The 19139-nt window shown below is 42.8% G+C and overlaps 1 protein-coding gene across 1 annotated transcript in view; it reads left to right on the forward strand.

Moving 5' to 3' along the window:
- SETD7 (SET domain containing 7, histone lysine methyltransferase) overlaps positions 1-18180 on the forward strand; it is a 51619-nt gene extending 33439 nt beyond the window's left edge. The window contains exons 5-8 of the mRNA XM_012443229.3: positions 99-180; positions 3136-3253; positions 6437-6594; positions 12358-18180. Of these exons, the coding sequence (XP_012298652.1) occupies positions 99-180; positions 3136-3253; positions 6437-6594; positions 12358-12538 (539 nt within the window). The 3' untranslated portion in view covers positions 12539-18180. The remainder of the gene's footprint in view (positions 1-98; positions 181-3135; positions 3254-6436; positions 6595-12357) is intronic.
- The last annotated feature ends 959 nt before the right edge of the window (positions 18181-19139 follow it).

The following is a 19139-nucleotide window of genomic DNA, read 5'->3' on the forward strand; positions in this document are numbered from 1 at the left end:
GGTTTTTTAATTCTTCGTTGTCCCATGGATAGAGAGAAGTATTATAAACACTCTTCCCTAACTCTGCACCTGTACTGATATATTTGTTTGCTTTGCAGATTCAGTGTACCACTTTGATAAGTCGACTTCATCTTGCATTTCTACCAATGCTCTGCTTCCAGATCCTTATGAATCAGAAAGGTAATTTCCTCCTTGTGGTTTTAATCGCAGTGTTTATGTGAAGTTAAATAAGCCTAGTGGTGGGAACTCATGTGCCTCTGTGGCTCTCTGCCCAGGCTGGGCTCCAGCTCAGACCAAGCTGCTCATTAAAGTGTCCTTTTCCTTTGCAACGTCTCAAATAAATGTTTCTGTATTCTGAGGAAGAGTGGTTTTATTCTTCTGTAGAATCTGACCATGTAAAAGAGTTTCCCTACCCATATATCACAGAACAGCTTGTGTGTCTGTCCTAGAGTAATACCTCCAGGTCGAAAGAGCAGTCGAGGCCCAGGATGGTGGCTCATGCTTGTAATCCCAGCACTTTGGGAGGCCAAGGCGGCCAGATCACTTGAGGTCAGGAGTTCAAGACCAGCCTGGCTAACATGGTGAAACCCTGTCTCTACTAAAAATACAAAATTAGCCAAGTGTCATGGCATATGCCTGTAATCCCAGCTACTCAGGAGGCTGAGGCACAAGAATTGCTTCAACCCGAGAGGCAGAGGTGTGGTGAGCCAAGATCTCACCACTGCACTCCAGTCTGGGTGACAGACCGAGACTCCATCTAAAAAAATAAAGAGAGAGAGAGAGAGAGAGAGAGAGCAGTTGGGCCAGGCAGCCAGTATGTCCTGGCCAAGCATCCCCTTTCTTAGGGTCTGTGCCATAGTCACATGCTGGCCCTCTAAGGGAGCATTTCATGCTCTTTAAGGCTGTAGCCTGGGCACACAGGATGCCTCCGTTTCTTCTCAGTCCAGCTGAGGTGTTCTGGCACACAAGACAATTTATTTTTTCACTAAGAGAAGACAAGAGTGAAACAAAGAAAGTAAAAGAGGCATAAAAACATTCCAGCTTATAAATGACAGGTTTCTGGTTTGTAAGCCCACTCCCAGAGGGTCACGTCCTGTTCCACTTCATGTCTTATTTATGAGGATGGCTAAACTCTAGCTCTTGAGTCTTGCTGTGGCTTTCTCTGGTACCCCCTCTGGGATTCTTCTTAGCCCTTAGCAACAGATCTGTTTATGAGTAAGCGTACTATCTGAAGTTGGTTTTCTCTTTGCCTCGCTTTTTGTAAGCATAGCTTACCTCCCATTCAGTTTCTGTTCCCATCTGAGAAATAGGCCTCTTCCCTGATTCAACTGACAGGGCTGACCCCACAATGTCACAATGATGAATGGACTCTTTTTTGACATGAGGCTCTGGCCCACTTACAAAGGGAAGGGTTTAGCCTCTTTGTTAGCTCCGAAACACAAGACCGCAGCCATATGTGTTAGTCTTTTCTGTTATCATTGTTGTGATGGTGCTGCATACTGATGCCCACAGAACTCTCGGTGGTTTACAGAATCACACGTTTTGTTTTACACTCATAGTTCTGTAGGTTGGCTGAAGTTCAGCCGCTTTTGACTGGAATCAGCTAAGCTCAGCTGGCCTAGGCTGGACTCCAGGTTTCAAGTTGGGTTCAGGTCTGTTTCACATGTTTTCTTTACGAGAGAAACAGGGAGCAACAGCCCCCTAGGGCATATTCTTCTAGTGGAGATGGTGGAAAGTCTGGAGGAGGCCAGCAGAAATTTACCCCGGCTCTTCACACCTGAGACCTGCCTGCAGCCTTTTCTGCCCGTGTTCTACCAGCCAAGCAGATCACATGGCCAAGTGAGAAGTCAGTAGGGCAGGATATATCCTCTACCCACCCTGAGGGAGGCACCACAAGGTCATGTGGAAAAATGGCAGGATGTATATAATTCTATCACAGGGAAGAAGTAAAGAGTTGAAAGCAATAAATCAGTCTTCTAGTTCTTGAATAAGTATAAGAGCCATGTAACTAAAGTTACAGATGATCAGTTTCTGCAGGGTCATTCCCTCCCAGTGTCTGATTAAATCCAGTTCCATAATTATGAGTGCCGTTTTCTTATAAACCAGTGGTTGGCAAACTTTTTCTGTAAAGGGCCACAAAGTAAATATTTTAGGCTTTGCCAGCCAAATGATATCTATTGCAGCTACTCAATTCTGCCTTTGTAGAGCTAAAGCAGTCATAGGCAGTACTAAACAAATGGGTGTAGCTGTGTCCCATAAAACTTGACTTATAAAAATGAAGAGCAGCCAGATTGGACCCTCAGGCCATAGTTAACTGACCCCTGTTATGAACCCTTTTGCTGGGAAATGCTTTATTGGGTATATCTATTGTTTGTCACTCTTTCATATAAAAGATTCATCTTGAGGCTTAACTAAAGCAGCCTCCTTTCCCTCCTGTCTAACATTGGAAAACTTACGTATAGCTTTAATTAACTTTGAAAAAATGTTTACTTGTCCAGTAAGACAGAAAAATTGTCATCAACTAAAAACATAAAATTCTACCAAAAAGGCTACGCACAATGGCTCACGCCTGTAATCCCAGCACTCTAGGAGGCCGAGGCGGGTGGATATCCTGAGGTCAGGAGTTTGAGGCCAGTCTGACCAACAGGGAGAAACCCTGCCTATGTACTAAAAATACAAAATTAGCTGGGTGTGTTGGTGCATGCCTGTAATCCTGGCTACTTGGGAAGGCTGAGACAGGAGAATCGCTTGAACCAGGAGGCTGAAGTTGATGTGAGCCAAGATCGAGCCATTGCACTCCCGCCTGGGCAACAAGAGCAAAACTCTGCCAAAAAAAAAAAAAAATCCACCAAAAAGACTTCATTCATATCAAGCACTGTCTTTAGGAAAATATAATAATAATTTATATATTAGCAAGCAAATTTTAAACACCACTCTTAAAAGAGACGTGACTACCATTTGTTTAATTTCCAATGCCAAAATATTATGGTTTAACTTTTTCTTCCTCCTTCCCTTCTTAGTTGAGTTCTAAATTGGCATTTTGGATTCAGCAGCTATAATGATATTTTGGCAGTTGATGTAAGGAACGGCATGTCAAACTGAAAAGGTCACTATTCAACTCTGTTTTCAATTTAGGGTATATGTTGCTGAATCTCTGATTTCCAGTGCTGGAGAAGGACTTTTTTCAAAGGTAGCAGTGGGACCTAATACTGTTATGTCTTTTTATAATGGAGTTCGGATTACACACCAAGAGGTGAGTGGGGGTGACAGTGGAAAGCGTTGGTTAAAGGGCTTTGCTTCCAACCAAATCCCTTTACTTTATAGTATTCACTAGGAAGTTAAAGAAACAGATTGGCTTATTTGTAAAATTAATTGGACATTTTCCTCCTCTTTATTTTAAGCCTTAATATGATTTTTTTTTTTTTTTGAGACGAAGTTTCGCTCTTGTTACCCAGGCTGGAGTGCAATGGCGCGATCTCGGCTCATGGCAACCTCCGCCTCCTGGATTCAGGCAATTCTCCTGCCTCAGCCTCCTGAGTAGCTGGGATTACAGGCACGCGCCACCATGCCCAGCTAATTTTTTGTATTTTTAGTAGAGATGGGGTTTCACCATGTTGACCGGGATGGTCTCGATCTCTTGACCTCGTGATCCACCCGCCTCGGCCTCCCAAAGTGCTGGGATTACAGGCGTGAGCCACCGCGCCTGGCAATATGATTTTTTTAAAGTTCCACAGCTGTCTTATAGAGAGTGGGGTGATATCATCAAGACAGTAATTGGTATATTGGACTATAGCAGTGTCTAAAAAAATGAGATCCAGTCAGACTCTGCAAATAATTAACTTACGGCCTTGGCTGGGGTGCTTTATAGGAAGGCCCCCTACGTCTTTCTGTGCAAAAGCCATACTATAGCCTGCATTTTGTCAGGAAGAGTTCTTTTGCCAAAAAAATTAAAAATAAAACGTTAAAGAGTTGAATCACCTCCTGCCTTTAAGATATAATCTTTTATATGTTTCAAAGACTTCATATATGTTTTTTGTTTTTGTTTCTTCACTTTACAATTAATTTCCCTAAGTGTCTGCCTAAGGGCAAAAGTTTGATGTTTTTTGCCCCGCTTATGCACCTTCCTGACTTGTATTACATGTATGGGACTTAAGCTTATGGCTAATATTCCACATTTATGTCTTCATGTTTGCATTTATTCCTATGGAACAGTAAGAGGGAAAATGCTGTGAGATAATAAAGTTATTACACTTTCTTTCTTTTTTTTTTGAGATGGATTTCTCTCTTGCTGCCAGGCTGGAGTGCAATGGCACGATCTCGGGTCACTGCAACCTCCACCTCCCAGGTTCAAGCGATTCTCCTGTCTTAGCCTCCTGAGTAGGTGGGAATACAGGCATGAGCCACCATGCCCAGCTAATTTTGTATTTTTAGTAGAGATAGGGTTTCTCCATGTTGGTCAGGCTGGTCTTGAACTCCTGACCTCAGGTGATCTGCCTGTCTCGGCCTCCCAAAGTGCTGGGATTACAGGCATGAGCCACTGTGCCCAGCCAGGTTATTATACTTTCAAAGCAGTTGCACAGGCACACCCAGCAGATGGTGATGTATTCAAACTGCACTGTGGTCTGTCAGACTATGTCCCATGCAAAGGCCAGACCTCTGTCATCAATCCAGAGAAATTCAGCACATGAAAGGTAACTTTGAGATATGGATATATTATTTACTTACTCATTTTACTTCACATAGAGAAACAGAAGGCTAGAGAGATTATACAACTTGCTTAAGATCAAAAATACAGCAAATAGCAGAGTTCAAGTACGATTTCAAAGGGCTGAATCTGGCTTTGTGCTGAACCTCACTATGCTCTATTGCATAAATGAATGTGACACCCTTCTTGCCCTGATGAAATTTATATTCTGTTGGAGAGATAAGAAAAATACACAACTAATGGCAGCATAAGGTAGATGGTACCAAGTGCCACATATCAGTATCATATGACTGGTTTTGGAATATTAAGATCCACGAGGCTTTTTTTCCACTTTCGATCACTGCTGTATCCCCTGCACCTAGAATAGTGCCTGGCACATGGTACTGCTTAGTAAACATCTTTTGAGGGAATATCACATATGAATAAAAGCACAATTACAATTTAGCAGTGGAGGAAATGGTATACTTTGAAAGTCAACAGTTTTGTATGAAAATGTCATCCTGTTGACTCCAAAAGGCTGGACTGCTGTCATGAGTAGCTCCTGGGGTGAGTCAGTCAGGAGTGGTTTGGAGAAGAGAAGAATGACAGTTACACTGTTAGTAAGCCCTGTCGTAGGTAATCGATGGCTGCCTGCTGATCACAGTGATTTCCCACCTGTAACAAAGGCAGAGGACCTCCCTACAGTACATTCTTGCATCCCTTACATTTCTGGTTCCATTTGTGTTCTTCGTTTTTTCTTTTGCCTCTTCTTTTTTTTTTTTTTTTTTGAGACAGTGTCTGGCTCTGCTGCCCAGGCTAGACTGCAGTGGTGCTCTAGAGTGCAGTCGGCTCACTGCAACCCCCACCTCCCAGGTTCAAGCAATTCTCCTGCCTCAGCTTCTCAAGTAGCTGGGATTACAGGCGCCCGCCACTGTGCCTGGCTAAATTTTGTATTTTGTTTTTTCTTTTTATGTATATTCTTCTCTAAACTGGTTTAAATTTCGTATTTTTAGTAGAGATGGGGTTTCACCATATTGGCCAAGCTGGTCTCGAACTCCTGATCTACCTGCCTTGGCCTCCCAAAGTGCTGGGATTACAGGAATGAGCCACTGAGCCCTGCCTCACCTCCTCATCTTTATCTACTTTTAATTAAAGTTATCTAGTTGTGTGTGTATCTATCAGGGATTTTAAATCCCTTTTTTTCATATAGAACATGGAAAAATTAATAAATAGTAGAGCTGCCTGGCACTAACCACACATGTCCTTTGCACTCTCAGTGTGTGGAGAGATGCCTTGTTTTGTTTTGTTTTGTTTTGTTTTGTTTTGTTTTGTTCATTTTGTACTGCTCAAACCTTGAAGTTTTCACTGAGTGTGGTGGCTCACACCTGTAATCCCAACACTTTGGGAGGCTGAGGTGGGCAGATCACCTGAGATCAGGAGTTCGAGACCAGCCTGGCCAACATGGTGAAACCCCGTCTCTACTAAAAATACAAAAACTAGCTAGGCGTGGTGGTACACACCTGTAGTTCCAGCTACTTGGGAGGGTGAGGCACAAGAATCACTTAAACCCAGGAGGCAGAGGTTGCGGTGAGCCGAGATCACGCTACTGCACTCCAGCCTGGGAGACGGAGTGAGACTCTGTCTCAAAAAGAAAAAAAATTTAAAAAAAGATAAATGAGTTAATATCTCAGATGGCCTTTGAACTTTGGGGAGAAAGTTCCTCTCTAAAGCTAGCTTTCTTGTTTTCTGCAGGTTGACAGCAGAGACTGGGCCCTTAATGGGAACACCCTCTCCCTGGATGAAGAAACGGTCATTGATGTGCCTGAGCCCTATAACCACGTATCCAAGTACTGTGCCTCCTTGGGACACAAGGCAAATCACTCCTTCACTCCAAACTGCATCTATGATATGTGAGTGTTATCCCAAGCGGCTGGAAGTAATCTATGCCTCAGGACCCTGAAACTTAGGAGGGCAGTAGAAGGTGTTATTTTGTCTCAGATAAAGGCTGCTTCATCCTAATAACCATGGGTCCTCGCCATTGGCCTCAGGGTTATGACTTGAAACTCAAAATCTAAACAGCCTCACTCTATGGCTTTGGCAATCTAAGAAACGGAAAGTGCTTTGAAAAGGAGAAATGCTATGGAAATAGTATACCGAGGGGTTGCTGTTTTATAGCTGCTTTTTTTGTCCTTCAGTTTTCTCATTATGGACAATTAAAGATAGTGTTATTTGAAATGATAGTAAAAACTGAAATTACTCTGCACAATGGAGAAGATGAGGGATCCCTTTTTTTTTTTTTTCTGAGATGGATTTTCCCTCTTGATGCCCAGGCTGGAGTGCAATAGCACAATCTCAGCTCACTGCAACCTCCACCTCCCAGGTTCAAGTGGTTATCCTGCCTCAGCCTCCCAAGTAGCTGGGATTACAGGCATGCACCATCGCACCCAGCAAATTTTTTTGTATTTTTAGTAGGGACAGGATTTCACCATGTTAGGCTGGTCTCAAACTCCTGACCTCAGGTGATTCACCCACCTTGGTCTCCCAAAGTGCTGGGATTACAGGTGTGAGCCAGCACACCCACCCCGGAGCCCTTTTATGATGTGAAAGGAAGAAGGAAAATGAAGTCCTAAGCCTAGGCCATGACATCTCAGTGTTGGAAGAGACCTATAAAATCAGAGTCCCTATTATTTGATAATAAAAAGGAATGAAGTACTGACATATGCTACAATATGGATGAGAATTGTAGACACTATTCTAAGCGAAAGAACATATGATCCCATTTATATGAAATGTCCAAAATATAGGAAATCCATAGAGATAGAAAGAATATGAGTGGTTCCCTAGGGCTGGGGAGGGTGATGACGAGTGTCTGCTGATGGGTATGGGATCTCATTGTGGTGTGATGAAAATGTTCTAAGGTGGGTGTCCTAAAATTAGATGATGGTGATGGTTGCAGAATTTTTTGTATATTTGTGATATTCAGTGGTTGAAAGGCCACTGAATTATCTACTTCAAAAGGGTAAATATATGTAAAGGAGTACATATGTTAATACTCTGTATATAAATGATATATTAACAAAGCTGTTATTTTTTAAAAAATCAAGTAATCCTCTTAGAGTTTGAGCCTCCTCTTCCATCTGCTCATTGAACCTCTTCTTGGAAACCTCCATTGGTGTCGAGCTTACATTATCCACAAAGGTAGCTGCCCAGACAAATGAAATAGACGTTACAAAGTTAGCTTCTGGGCTCTGATGACTAGAAAGTTCTTTTTTTTTGAAGACAGAGTCTTGCTCAGTCGCCCAGGCTGGAGTACAATGGTGTGATCTTGGCTCACGGCAACTCCTGGGTTCAAGTGATTCTCCCGCCTCAGCCTCCTGAGTAGCTGATATTACAGGCACCTGCCATCATGCCTGGCTAATTTTTGTATTTTTATAGAGCTGGGGTTTTACCATGTTGGCCAGGCTAGTCTTGAACTCCTGACCTCAGGTGATCTGCCCACCTCGGCCTCCCAAAATGTTTGGATTACAGGCATGAGCCACCATGCCCAGCCCAGAAAGTTCTTTATTTTGAGCCCAAATGCGTTTCCCTGTATTCAGCCCTTGGCCCTAATTGTCTGCCTTTCTTTCCTGTGTCCCATGTCTGCCTCTCTTTTACATGGTAGCCCTACAGACACTTTAGTAGATTTTACATGACCCCTGAACGTGTTCTTCCCAAAGCCGAACATCTCTGACTGTTCTCTAGATGATGTAATTGGGATTTTTTGTACCATCATCATTGCTCTCCTTAGATTGGTCTGAGAATGCCAGCTCTTCTTGGGAGCGGTGAGCTGCGTGCAACCTTTTCTGCTCAGTTATAGCTTGCAGTCCCTCAGTCATCTTGCTTGTTAGCATAAGCAGAATCAGATCATGTGCATTTAATCTGTAGGAAAATTGCCAGGATTTGGAGGTTCCTCAAGAATGTCCCTTCCTGCATCCGTGAAATGGCTTAAAAATTTTCCTGGCAGCGATTTGGTCTCCTTGGCAGCCCGTAACAAGCACTGAAGCTGCAACTTCTGTTTAAAGGACGGGTAGAAATGGCGAAGGACATGTGTCATGTGAAATGAAACTGACACTGTGATTAACTCCAAGGCTTTCATGGCCAGGGTGAATTAGGCCAAAGCGTCATTCCAAGCCGCACACAGCTTAACAACAACCCTTTAAAGCGGTAGTAACAATCATAAATGCTACTTAAGACTACTCCTTTAAAACAAACCAGGTTGTTGGTTTCATTGCAAGGACATGATTTTTCTCACCAAAAGGAAGGAGACAAGACAAGGTTTCATTTGTACAAAATCAAGTCCCTGTACTCTGCAGGTTTTCATTTTGTTTATTGTCGTTTTTAGTTTGTTTGCAAGCCCAGGGTGACCAAATCTTAGTTATTTGGTGTGATGAGAAGACTACTCCAATAATAGCCAAATATAAAATTCAGACAATTCATGGGGCTTTCATTTGTTTCAAAAATCATTGGTATTGATATGTACACTTTTTTTTTTCTTGAGGTAGAGTTTTGCTCTTGTTACCCTGGCTGGAGTGCAATGGTGTGATCTTGGCTCACTGCAACCTCCACCTTCCAGGTTCAAGCAGTTATCCTGCCTCAGCCTCCCAAGTAGCTGGGATTACAGGCATACACCACCACACCTGACTAATCTTTGTATTTTCAGTAGAGACAGGTTTTCACCATGTTGATCAGGCTGGTCTTGAACTCCTGACCTCAGGTGATCCACCTGCCTCGGCCTCCCAAAGTGCTGGGATTACAGGTGTGAGCCTCCATGCCTGGACCTGATATGCACAGTTTAACATAAACAAAACACTTCCATAAGCTGTTTTAACTGCCTTCTGGTACAAAATGCCAAATGGACAAATAGATAAGAACTGCTTTCCTAGGCAACCTGTAGACAAGGGGCCAAACCAATTTGGCACAGAGGTTCAGTTTAACTGCTAATTGTGTATCTATGGTTTACAGACCACTTACTCCGGGCTGGTACTGTGCTAGATGCTCTTCATGCATTCTCTCATTCAGTCCTCCTAGTAACTCAGTGAGGCCACTACTATCACCATCTGGAATCAGACAGGAAAAGCAGGTCTCTGCGGCAGAGAGGTTAAGTGCTCTTAACCACTGTATCTTCCGGCCATCTTTAACAATCAACAACTGAAATAATTCTTTCTTTTCAGTCTGCCTATTATCTACACTCTGAAAATGATGATGATAATGAGCAGGAAAATGAAAATAAAAGAGGATTATAAGAGAAGCTTTAGGTCTGGAAATTAAACACAGGGTCTATTTTTTGTTTTTGTTTTTCAGTGTACCAGAGCTGTATTTTAGGAACTTTTTTTAGTGAAATATGTTAATTTAATTTTTTTTTCGAGTCAGGGTCTCTGTCATCCAGGTTGGAGTGCAGTGGCTCACTGCAACCTCTGCCTCTCAGGCTCAAACGATCCTCCCACCTTAGCCTCCCGAGTAGCTGGTACCAACAGGTGCACACCACCACCCCCAGGCTAATGTTTTGTATTTTTGGTAGAGACGGAGTTTTACCATGTTGCCTAGGCTAGTCTCAAACTCCTAAACTCAGGTGTCTACCCACCTCAGCCTCCCAAAGTGGTGGGATTACAGGCATGAGCCGCTGCACCCAGTCAAGTGAAATATTTCAACTTAAGCAGAGTTGTGATTTTCATAAGGAATTCCTGAATCCACAGTCCAGGCATCTCGTTTGTGGTGGAGTGCAGGCTGATAATTCTGCTCACTTGTGTGTTCACATAGGCAAAACATTCATGCTCACAGGCAGGCAGTAGCCAGTATTAGTGGAATCCTACTTTGTGCCAGGCACTGTATAAGGTGCTTTCTGTATGTGATCTCATTTTGTCATGACAAAGACCCTGTGGGATAACTGTTACTAGTATTATCATGATTTTAGAAATGAGGAAAGTGAGATTCAGAGATATGAGGTGGACTTTTCAAGAGGATGCAGTAAATATGTGTGGCATCAGGACGCACATCAGAATCTTCTTACACCAGGTTAAGTGTCCTTTCCACGGCCTCCCAAAGTGCTGGGATTACAGGCTTGAGCCACCATGCCCGGCCACCAAGCACCAACCTAATTTAGGGCCTGAAACCTTCTCCTTTGCTGTCTCACCAACCCTTTGTTCAAAATATGACTATAGACTGGGTGCAGTGGCTTACACCTGTAATCCTAGCACTTTGGGAGGCCAAGGTGGGCCGATCACTTGAGGCCAGGAGTTCAAGACCAGCCTGGCCAACATAGCAAAACCCTGTCTCTACTAAAAATACAAAAAAATCAGCCAGATATGGTAGTGCACACCTGTAATCCCAGCTGCTCGGGAGTCTGAGACATGAGAATCGCTGGAACCTGGAAGGTGGAGATTGCAGTGAGCCGAGATCGTGCCACTGCACTCCAGCCTGCGCAACAGAGCAAGACTCTGTCTCAAAAAAAAAAAAAAAAAAAGGCTATAAATGAATAGGATTGATTTGACCAGACACATGTAAAAATCTTCCTGGCCAGGCCTTACATATATCCCTTTCAGCAGCTGTTAGGTGAGCTAAGTCTATTTATTGCGTATTTATCTGCCTGTTCTGCAGGGAGCTGTGCAGGTGAACAGAGCTGGGAGCCTTTGGCAAACGAACATAGCCATAGTGTTAGCCTCGTTTCTGGTCCCTAGAGGACTTGTTACAGGGAGGAGATACTGCTCCCTTCACAGGATGCTTCACAGGGAAATACTAAATTAAGCAGGTTGGCAGAGAGGTCTAGACTTCCCTCTTGGGAAGAAGTCTTCATCTACTTTCATGCTAGAAAATCATATTCCTCTGTATGAATAGGGTGGAATACAGTTTTTGTATTTGAAAATCCACAGGGCTGCTGGGCGCAGTGGCTTACCCCTGTAATCCCAGCACTTTGGGAGGCCAAGGCAGGCGGATCACGAGGTCAGGAGATCAAGACCATCTGGCTAACACAGTGAAACCCTGTCTCTACTAAAAATAAAAAATAAAAATTAGCTGGGCATGGTGGCGGGCACCTGTAGTCCCAGCTACTCGGAAGGCTGAGGCAGGAGAATCGCTTGAAGGTTGCAGTGAGCCAAGATCGTGCCATTGCACTCCAGCCTGGGCCACAATGAGACTCTGTCTTAAAAAAAAAAATCCACGGGGCTTTTTCTTGCAACTCCAAAAGCACTCTGGTGAAGCCTTCTCTCTGAGGTACAGCCAGGTAATCTGATACTGCTCGCCAGACAAGCTCAAATGCTGCCAGGCTACACCGGATCTGATTTCTCATTAAGGACAGATTTTTGTTGTAATCATGATTGTTGGTTTATAAATGCAAGGTGGTAAATATGCTTAAAAAAAAAAAAAAGAGCAGTGCTTTTCAAACTTTAATATACCAGTGGATCACCTGGGGGTGTGGCTAAAATGCATATTCCAAACCAGCAGGTCTGGGATGGGGCCGAGATGCTCCATGTCTAATAAGCTCTTGGGTGAAACTGATGCTGGGTGACCACACTTTGGGCACTTACCAGGCAAGGCGGGGAAGAGTGCCTGGGGGTGATTCCTGTATCAGCCCGTCCCTAGCCTTTGCTTCCAACCTCCTCGTCTGGCCCAGGAATGACTGTATGCATCTTGATGTTTAGGTTTGTCCACCCCCGTTTTGGGCCCATCAAATGCATCCGCACCCTGAAAGCAGTGGAGGCCGATGAGGAGCTCACCGTTGCCTATGGCTATGACCACAGTCCCCCCGGGAAGAGTGGGCCTGAAGCCCCAGAGTGGTACCAGGTGGAGCTGAAGGCCTTCCAGGCCACCCAGCAAAAGTGAAAGGCCTGGCTTTGGGGTTCAGAGACCTGGAATAGAACCTTGGATCTATGCACTACGTTTATCCGACAACGGACAACCAGGGACTGCTCATGCTGTGACGTCACATCCTCTCACCATGCGTTAGCAACGACTTTCTCGCATACTAACTAGGTTTGACTGTATTACTCATACCAGATTTAAAATTAGCTAGCCTTGCAACAACGTCCTACTGAGAGGTATTGTCGAGCATTTGACATAAGACAGCGTGATGTTCTTTGGTGGTTCAAGTCTAAATCTGTACCACATTCAGAGATGCCAAATGATTAGGCTGAAACAGGGAAATGGGGTTTTTCAGTCATTTTTAGTCAGTGGTTTTTCCATAGTGTTTTTTTCCTATGGCCATTGCAAACTGTGTTATCACACTTGCATATGTGCCGTATTGAGGGTTGAGAATTACTACATCTTTATTCTCTAAATGTAGTATAATTTGCCTTTTAACCTTTGATCTGTATCTTGCAATAGAATGGCTTTGTTTTTTTCCTAGTAAATAGAAGCCCACTTCTAAAGTCATTTCACCCCTCAGTCCTATTCTCTATCTTAGATAGCCTTTACAAGAGAAAACTTCCAAATGGATTTTTGCATCAGTAGCAGTGTGTAGGTCTCTCTGGCTCTTTCTATATCATCATTTTATCATTATGTCCTAATATAAAGTACTGGCTCATAGGGCCAGGGTATTATTATAGAATATTATTCTCGCATGTAAACAAAGATATCTTTGCTTTAAGATGTGAGAAGAAATGAATTTACTTTGTTTGCATTAAGTTATGGAAGAGTTGTAATATATACTTTAAGAAAGAAGAGAAGAAAATTAGTATTTCTAAGCAGTAACTGTGGCAATTTTGCAATCTTTTCAATAGTGCTAGTAATTTTTTTCTCCTTGAGTACACATTAAATGTACATAACATAGTACAGTCAGGCTTGTGACACAGTGCATTGAATTCAAAAGTCAAATAAGAAACTTGAATTCTAACAGAATTCAAAAAAATTATTTTTAGTCAGTACTACTAAGGCAGACATACTGATTACTAAGTACAAATCAAACCTTGATGCTAAAACTCTTCATCATTGTAATTTCAAAGCACTTACCTGCTTCAAAACATTGTAAACTAAGACTGAACGCCTGTATAGTTTAAAAGCAACACTATCAATAACATTTCAGCCATTTTGCCAGCCATGTGTAATCACAACTGCAGAAATAAGGAGAAAACCCCTGTTTTTTAGTTTAGCTAATTAGGTCTGTAACATCACTGGGATTGCTCTGAATGAATTCTGAGAGTTTTGTTTTTCGTAAGCACCCTCACCACATGCCATAGCCGTGTCTCATTTAGACACCTCGATGCAGTGGCTGGAAGGACTGGAGAGCAGCTGTTGCGCTGATCTGCAGCTGTCAGCTGTGGTTCCTGTCACCTGAGTCAGTGTGGTCTGGAAAGCTAAGGCCTTCCAAGCTGTAGCAGATAGTGAGCTCTGACTGATGAGGGAAGGTTTGCAGCAGGAGAAGAGTAAAGACATAGGCAGAAGGAAGTTTGCTATTTCTTGTCAGTTGCACATTGCTTTATGAAGACTACAACAAAAGTACTTGATCCCAGGCTGCTCATGACTTTCAGTTCAGGTGACCCCTGGGCACATTGACAGAGTTGCCCTTCCCTTCTTTGCTAGGCCAAGCTTCGTAGAGCACCCAGTTGCATGCTTTGCAGCTAGGTGGCAATGGCTTCAGGGAGATCAAGTTGGATCCCTGCTTGAAAGCTTAAGCCGATGGTTCACCCATGAGAGGAGGTTGTCGGTGCTTTCAGAAAAATTGCCCACCAAAGGAAACCGAATAGAGTTTTTAGATTTAAAGTCACCAGGATAGGGTCACTGTTGTTCCATAGAAATAGACTGTGTTGTACACTGTGACAGATGGGCCAGGGCCTCTGGACTTGTATTCTGATAGGTGCTTTAATTTAGATGTGTCCCAAAGGGAGTGACTGTCTTCAGGAGAAAGATGGTTGCATTCACCTCACTCGGGTGGGTTGTGCAGCCAGGTCAGGGGATGCAGTCAGGGAGAGGATAGTGCCAGTCACATCCCCCATAAAGCTATGCTCTGAATGATTTCATTCCTGAGGATGATAACATTCTGGTCCTGGCTGTGATGGGGTACAATTTCTGTCCTAAGGAGCTACTCTAATTATCCCATTCAAATGGAATTTTTTTCAAAATTGGATAAAAGGAACTGAAGAGTTGTAAGTAGTGATTAGTCAGCTAATCAGTTTTTCAGATGAGATATTGGATGGTAACACTCTGAGCTTAAAACTCAGCAGTGTGTCTGTGACCTCCACGCAAATCAGAGGAAGCAACGCACCGATGCCGAGCCTTACTGTATCTTCCTCCCAACTGTCTTCATACTTTCTGTGTCTTCCAGTTCTTCTTTCTCCTTTGGGCTCTCTTTCCTCTTCTCTCCGATGTGTGAGAACACCTGGGCGTCCTGTGTAACAGCAGCCCCAGCAGCCCTCTCCTGTTCCCTGTTCCGAGTCCTCTGCGCTGTCCTCTCTTGGGTCTCTCTGGCTGTGTGTGTGTCCTTGGGACCCTCCCCGTCTGGCTTTCCCTCTGTGTGTCCCTCTCTCCGTTTGCTTGTGTCTCTGGCTCTGTCTACCCCATCCCTCCCCTCACACACACATACTCCCAAATATAAGGCTCCGTCGCAGGTTGGAATCAGAGCGTTGCTTGAGATTCACTGAGTTCTGTAGGTAAGGAAAGAAGTCAAGGGAGTGGAGGTTCTATAAGGAATTAACAGCTGAGAACAGGAGGGTTTGTTCCTTGTTTGAACCTAAGCGCAAGTGGAAAAGAATACTCAGAATGTATTTTTCTATGTTACATCCGCTGGGGAAGGAACTATGTCAGGAAGCCACGCATCTGGTCATTTCATCAGCATCAGAATCACAGCAGACATGGAAGATTCCATGTGGTGGGGAATAAAGAAATAACTTCTTGCTCTCCTGAAAAACAGCGGGAGCCTGTGCATCTGTGTGTGTGAGAGAGAGAGAGAGAGACACTGTAATCTCAAGGGGATTCACTCAGAGCTGTCTCAGCCCAACTCCTGCATGATCAGATCTTCCCTTAGCATCTTTTCTGTGATGAAATATTATCTTGTGTTAGAGTTAGGAATAGGAACTAACCTGTAGGAGCATGTCCCCAAATGGACATTTGAATGGACTAACAAAAATAACTGGAAAGATTGAATTTCCGACACAAAGGAATGATGAGATCAAAAAGAAAGCAGTGAGGAGGAATTGAGTCTTGTAGTACCTATTCTTATTTTAACTTGCTTCATCCCTGATCTACCCGACACTAAGAAGGAAATTAGTTTTCCAAGACCTCTTTGAACCTGTCTGGGACTGTAGTTAAATCTATTTGCCCTGTGGGGGTTCTTCACACTTGAAAAACTATTTCCTTATCACCAACAACCCAGAAAGGCCGATGAGGCCAATGTAACCATTTTTAACATTTAAATGTAACTATTAAAATTGCATTAATTGTAAACAGTGAATTAAAGGTTTGTCTTCTCCGGGAGACAGTATGTGGCACTTTTAGTAAATTTCATTTAATATATGAAAATTTAAATCACTCACTGCAACATGCATGTAAAATCTTCCAAGAAGGTAGAGGTATCCTGTTCTGTTTGTTTTAAAACAGTTGCCTCAAGCTTCTGTCTTAAGAGTAGTTACTTAGAATCCAGATATCTTTTGTTTTAGAAAAACAAGCAAAACTATGTTGCAAGACTGACAGTTGTAATGTTTATTTGCCACAGATCAAAGGTTCACAAAATATATCAAATTTACATCTACTTGGGGTACCTTGATAGATTATTATTGTTTTTCTTTTATCTTTCCCTTCAGGAATTTGGAATCTTGATGTCACTTTTTTTAATTTTAAAAATACTAAATTTTAATAGTTTTCTTTTGCCAAATGTGTGCATACATATTCAAAGCAATGAAACTATTTCAAGCCATACAACCACAGGGGTGGGAACCCTTTTCAGAAATTTTAATGTGTTTGTATGTAAATAGATGTTTGTATGAAATATTTTCATGATAGAATGAATATATTTAAATGAAGTTGAATTATTCCAGTGCTACTTAAACACATTACACAAATTTTGGTGAGAATTATCTGAGTCTATTGAGATGTAATGCAGATCAATTTTGATTTTTAAAAATCAAAAGCCTACAATAACTCTGACTCACAGCAACTTCCTCGGCGTTGTTGCACCTGACGTGGAGAGAGCTCGTAGGCTTCCCCAGTGCCTCAGCCGCTTCCTGGTGGAAGTTAGGTGCTAATGGAGGTGTGTTCACCTTTTTAGTGATATCACTGCAGGCCTTCGAGGGGCCTGAGAGTGAATCAGAGGCATTAGAGACACCGGTGCAGTTATCTGGAGCACAATTTCTTTGCAGGGCAGCAGAATCAGAAGCCAGACTTGGCCATGTGAACCTCGGAACTGGGTTTCCCGGCCACCATCAACCGCCACCCTTACTGCCTAGTCACACACGTCAGGGAGGCTGCCCTCAGTGGAGTTGGGGTTCAGACCCCAGGGTGGGACTTCACGGTTTTGCCAGCAATCTCTACCTTCTGACTTCTGCCTCGCAGAGAAGAAGGAGAAGGGAGCAGCTGGCAAGGGGCCCATTTCTCAGCACAGTACATTTCCTGTCTCAGCTCTGGAAGACTATGCACCTAAGCACCAAACTTCCAACCAGAGAGAGAGACGTCCTCCGATAACGAAAATCCTTGCTTCCTCTGTCTGTGACTTTACACACAGTTGTTCAAAGTTGTTTAATATCAAGACCAATCACATCCCTAGGACATACCTCCCAACTCTCCTGACTCTTATGTTACTGAAAAAAACAAAAACGAACAAACAAAAAAACTCCTTTATGATGATATTCAACTTGACTGGGTTTTTTTTTTTTTCCACTTTGGTCCTGGATATAATGAAATGATACATATTATGACAAATTTTCACTGTGTATAGTAGCAATACGAACACACATGCCAATGTATCTTAACATATCTATATGGTTACATTTTGGGTTACAATAATTAACCTTGATTCATGTATTGGGAAGCTATAGGGACTATGTAATGCCTGCTTATCACATTGGAAAATTATGTCCATGATTCTGAGCTCCCTTCTTCAAAAGTTTCCTCCTGGGTTTTCTACGTTCTCTTTTTATTCTGAAATACATTTATTAGGTTGTGAGGTATGTTTAAGGGTAGAAGCCAGGGGTATGCTTTCGGCATTTATTGCAACCAAAAGTTAACCCCATTCACAGTTAATGAGCACTTTGGTCTCTTGCGGAATTTGAACTAAATCTATGAGCCTTATTCAATATCTATAATTCTATGATTTTTTTAAATTATGGGAAATTAATGAAAGATGTTTACATGAATAATGTTTGCCCTTACTGTGTTATGAATGAGTTTTTTGTAGTGTGTCTGGGTGCATGATGCAAGAGAGTAGGAAAAATGTTTCTGAAACAAAACTTGACAAATATTTGTAATGAAAGTAAATTTAAAGACTGCTATAATTGCGCTATAGAAACAATGCAAGTATTAAACAAAATATACAATCATCTGTCGTTGTCTTCCTTTGGTCATCTAGGTTAGAAAAGCAGTAATCGTTTTCATATAATGTGTCTACCTGTATATTTAAGTTACTAAGTGAACTTCACATTTTAAGTTGTTTTAAAATACTATTAGCCGTTTATCATTTTCAGAGCATTCTATTAAGAGCTGAGGGTGAGTCTGAAAAGCTTGGAGCTTGCTATGCATTTGATGTGACTCCAAATAAGAAGGATTAGTCACACCAACAGAAAGTGTTTGACTGAATACATACATGGTAGGGGTATGGATTGCAAATGAGATGATCAGGGCAAATAGCTGAAAGACAGTAAATTTCAATTCATGATTTAAAGAAAATATAGAGATTCTGTTAGACACTGTGGTAGATTTTGGCAGTCTAAGCGTGAGTCTGAGCTGAGGACCCCAGCAATCCTTATTCCTACCCTAATCACAGTCAACGCTTTTTTTTTGTTTTTTTTTTTTTGTTTTTTTTTGAGATAGAGTTTTGCTCTTGTTGCCCAGGTTGGAGTGCAATGACACAATCTCAGCTCACTGCAACCTCTGCCTCCCAGGTTCAAGCAATTCTCCTGCCTCAGCCTCCCGAGTAGCTGGGGTTACTGGTATGTGCCACCACACCCGGCTAATTTTGTATTTCTAGTAGAGATGGGGTTTCTCCATGTTGGTCTCAAACTCCCGACCAGAGGTTATCCGCCCGCCTCAGCCTCCCAAAGTTCTGGGATTACAGGCGTGAGCCACCGCGCCCAGCCTTTTTTTTTTTTTTAATCTGTGATGAAGCCTCGTTCTGTTGCCCAGGCTGGAGTGCAGTGGTGCAATCTTGGTTCACTGCAGCCTCCACCTCTGGAATTCAAACGATTCTCCTGCCTCAGCCTACCAAGTAGCTAGGATTACAGGCGCATACACCCAGCTAATTTTTGTATTAGTAAAGACGGGGATTTCACCATGTTGGCAA

This window comes from Aotus nancymaae, unplaced genomic scaffold, assembly GCF_030222135.1.
Source record: "Aotus nancymaae isolate 86718 unplaced genomic scaffold, 86718_ANA_hifiasm-v0.15.2.pri h1tg000033l, whole genome shotgun sequence".
NCBI lineage: Eukaryota > Metazoa > Chordata > Mammalia > Primates > Aotidae > Aotus > Aotus nancymaae.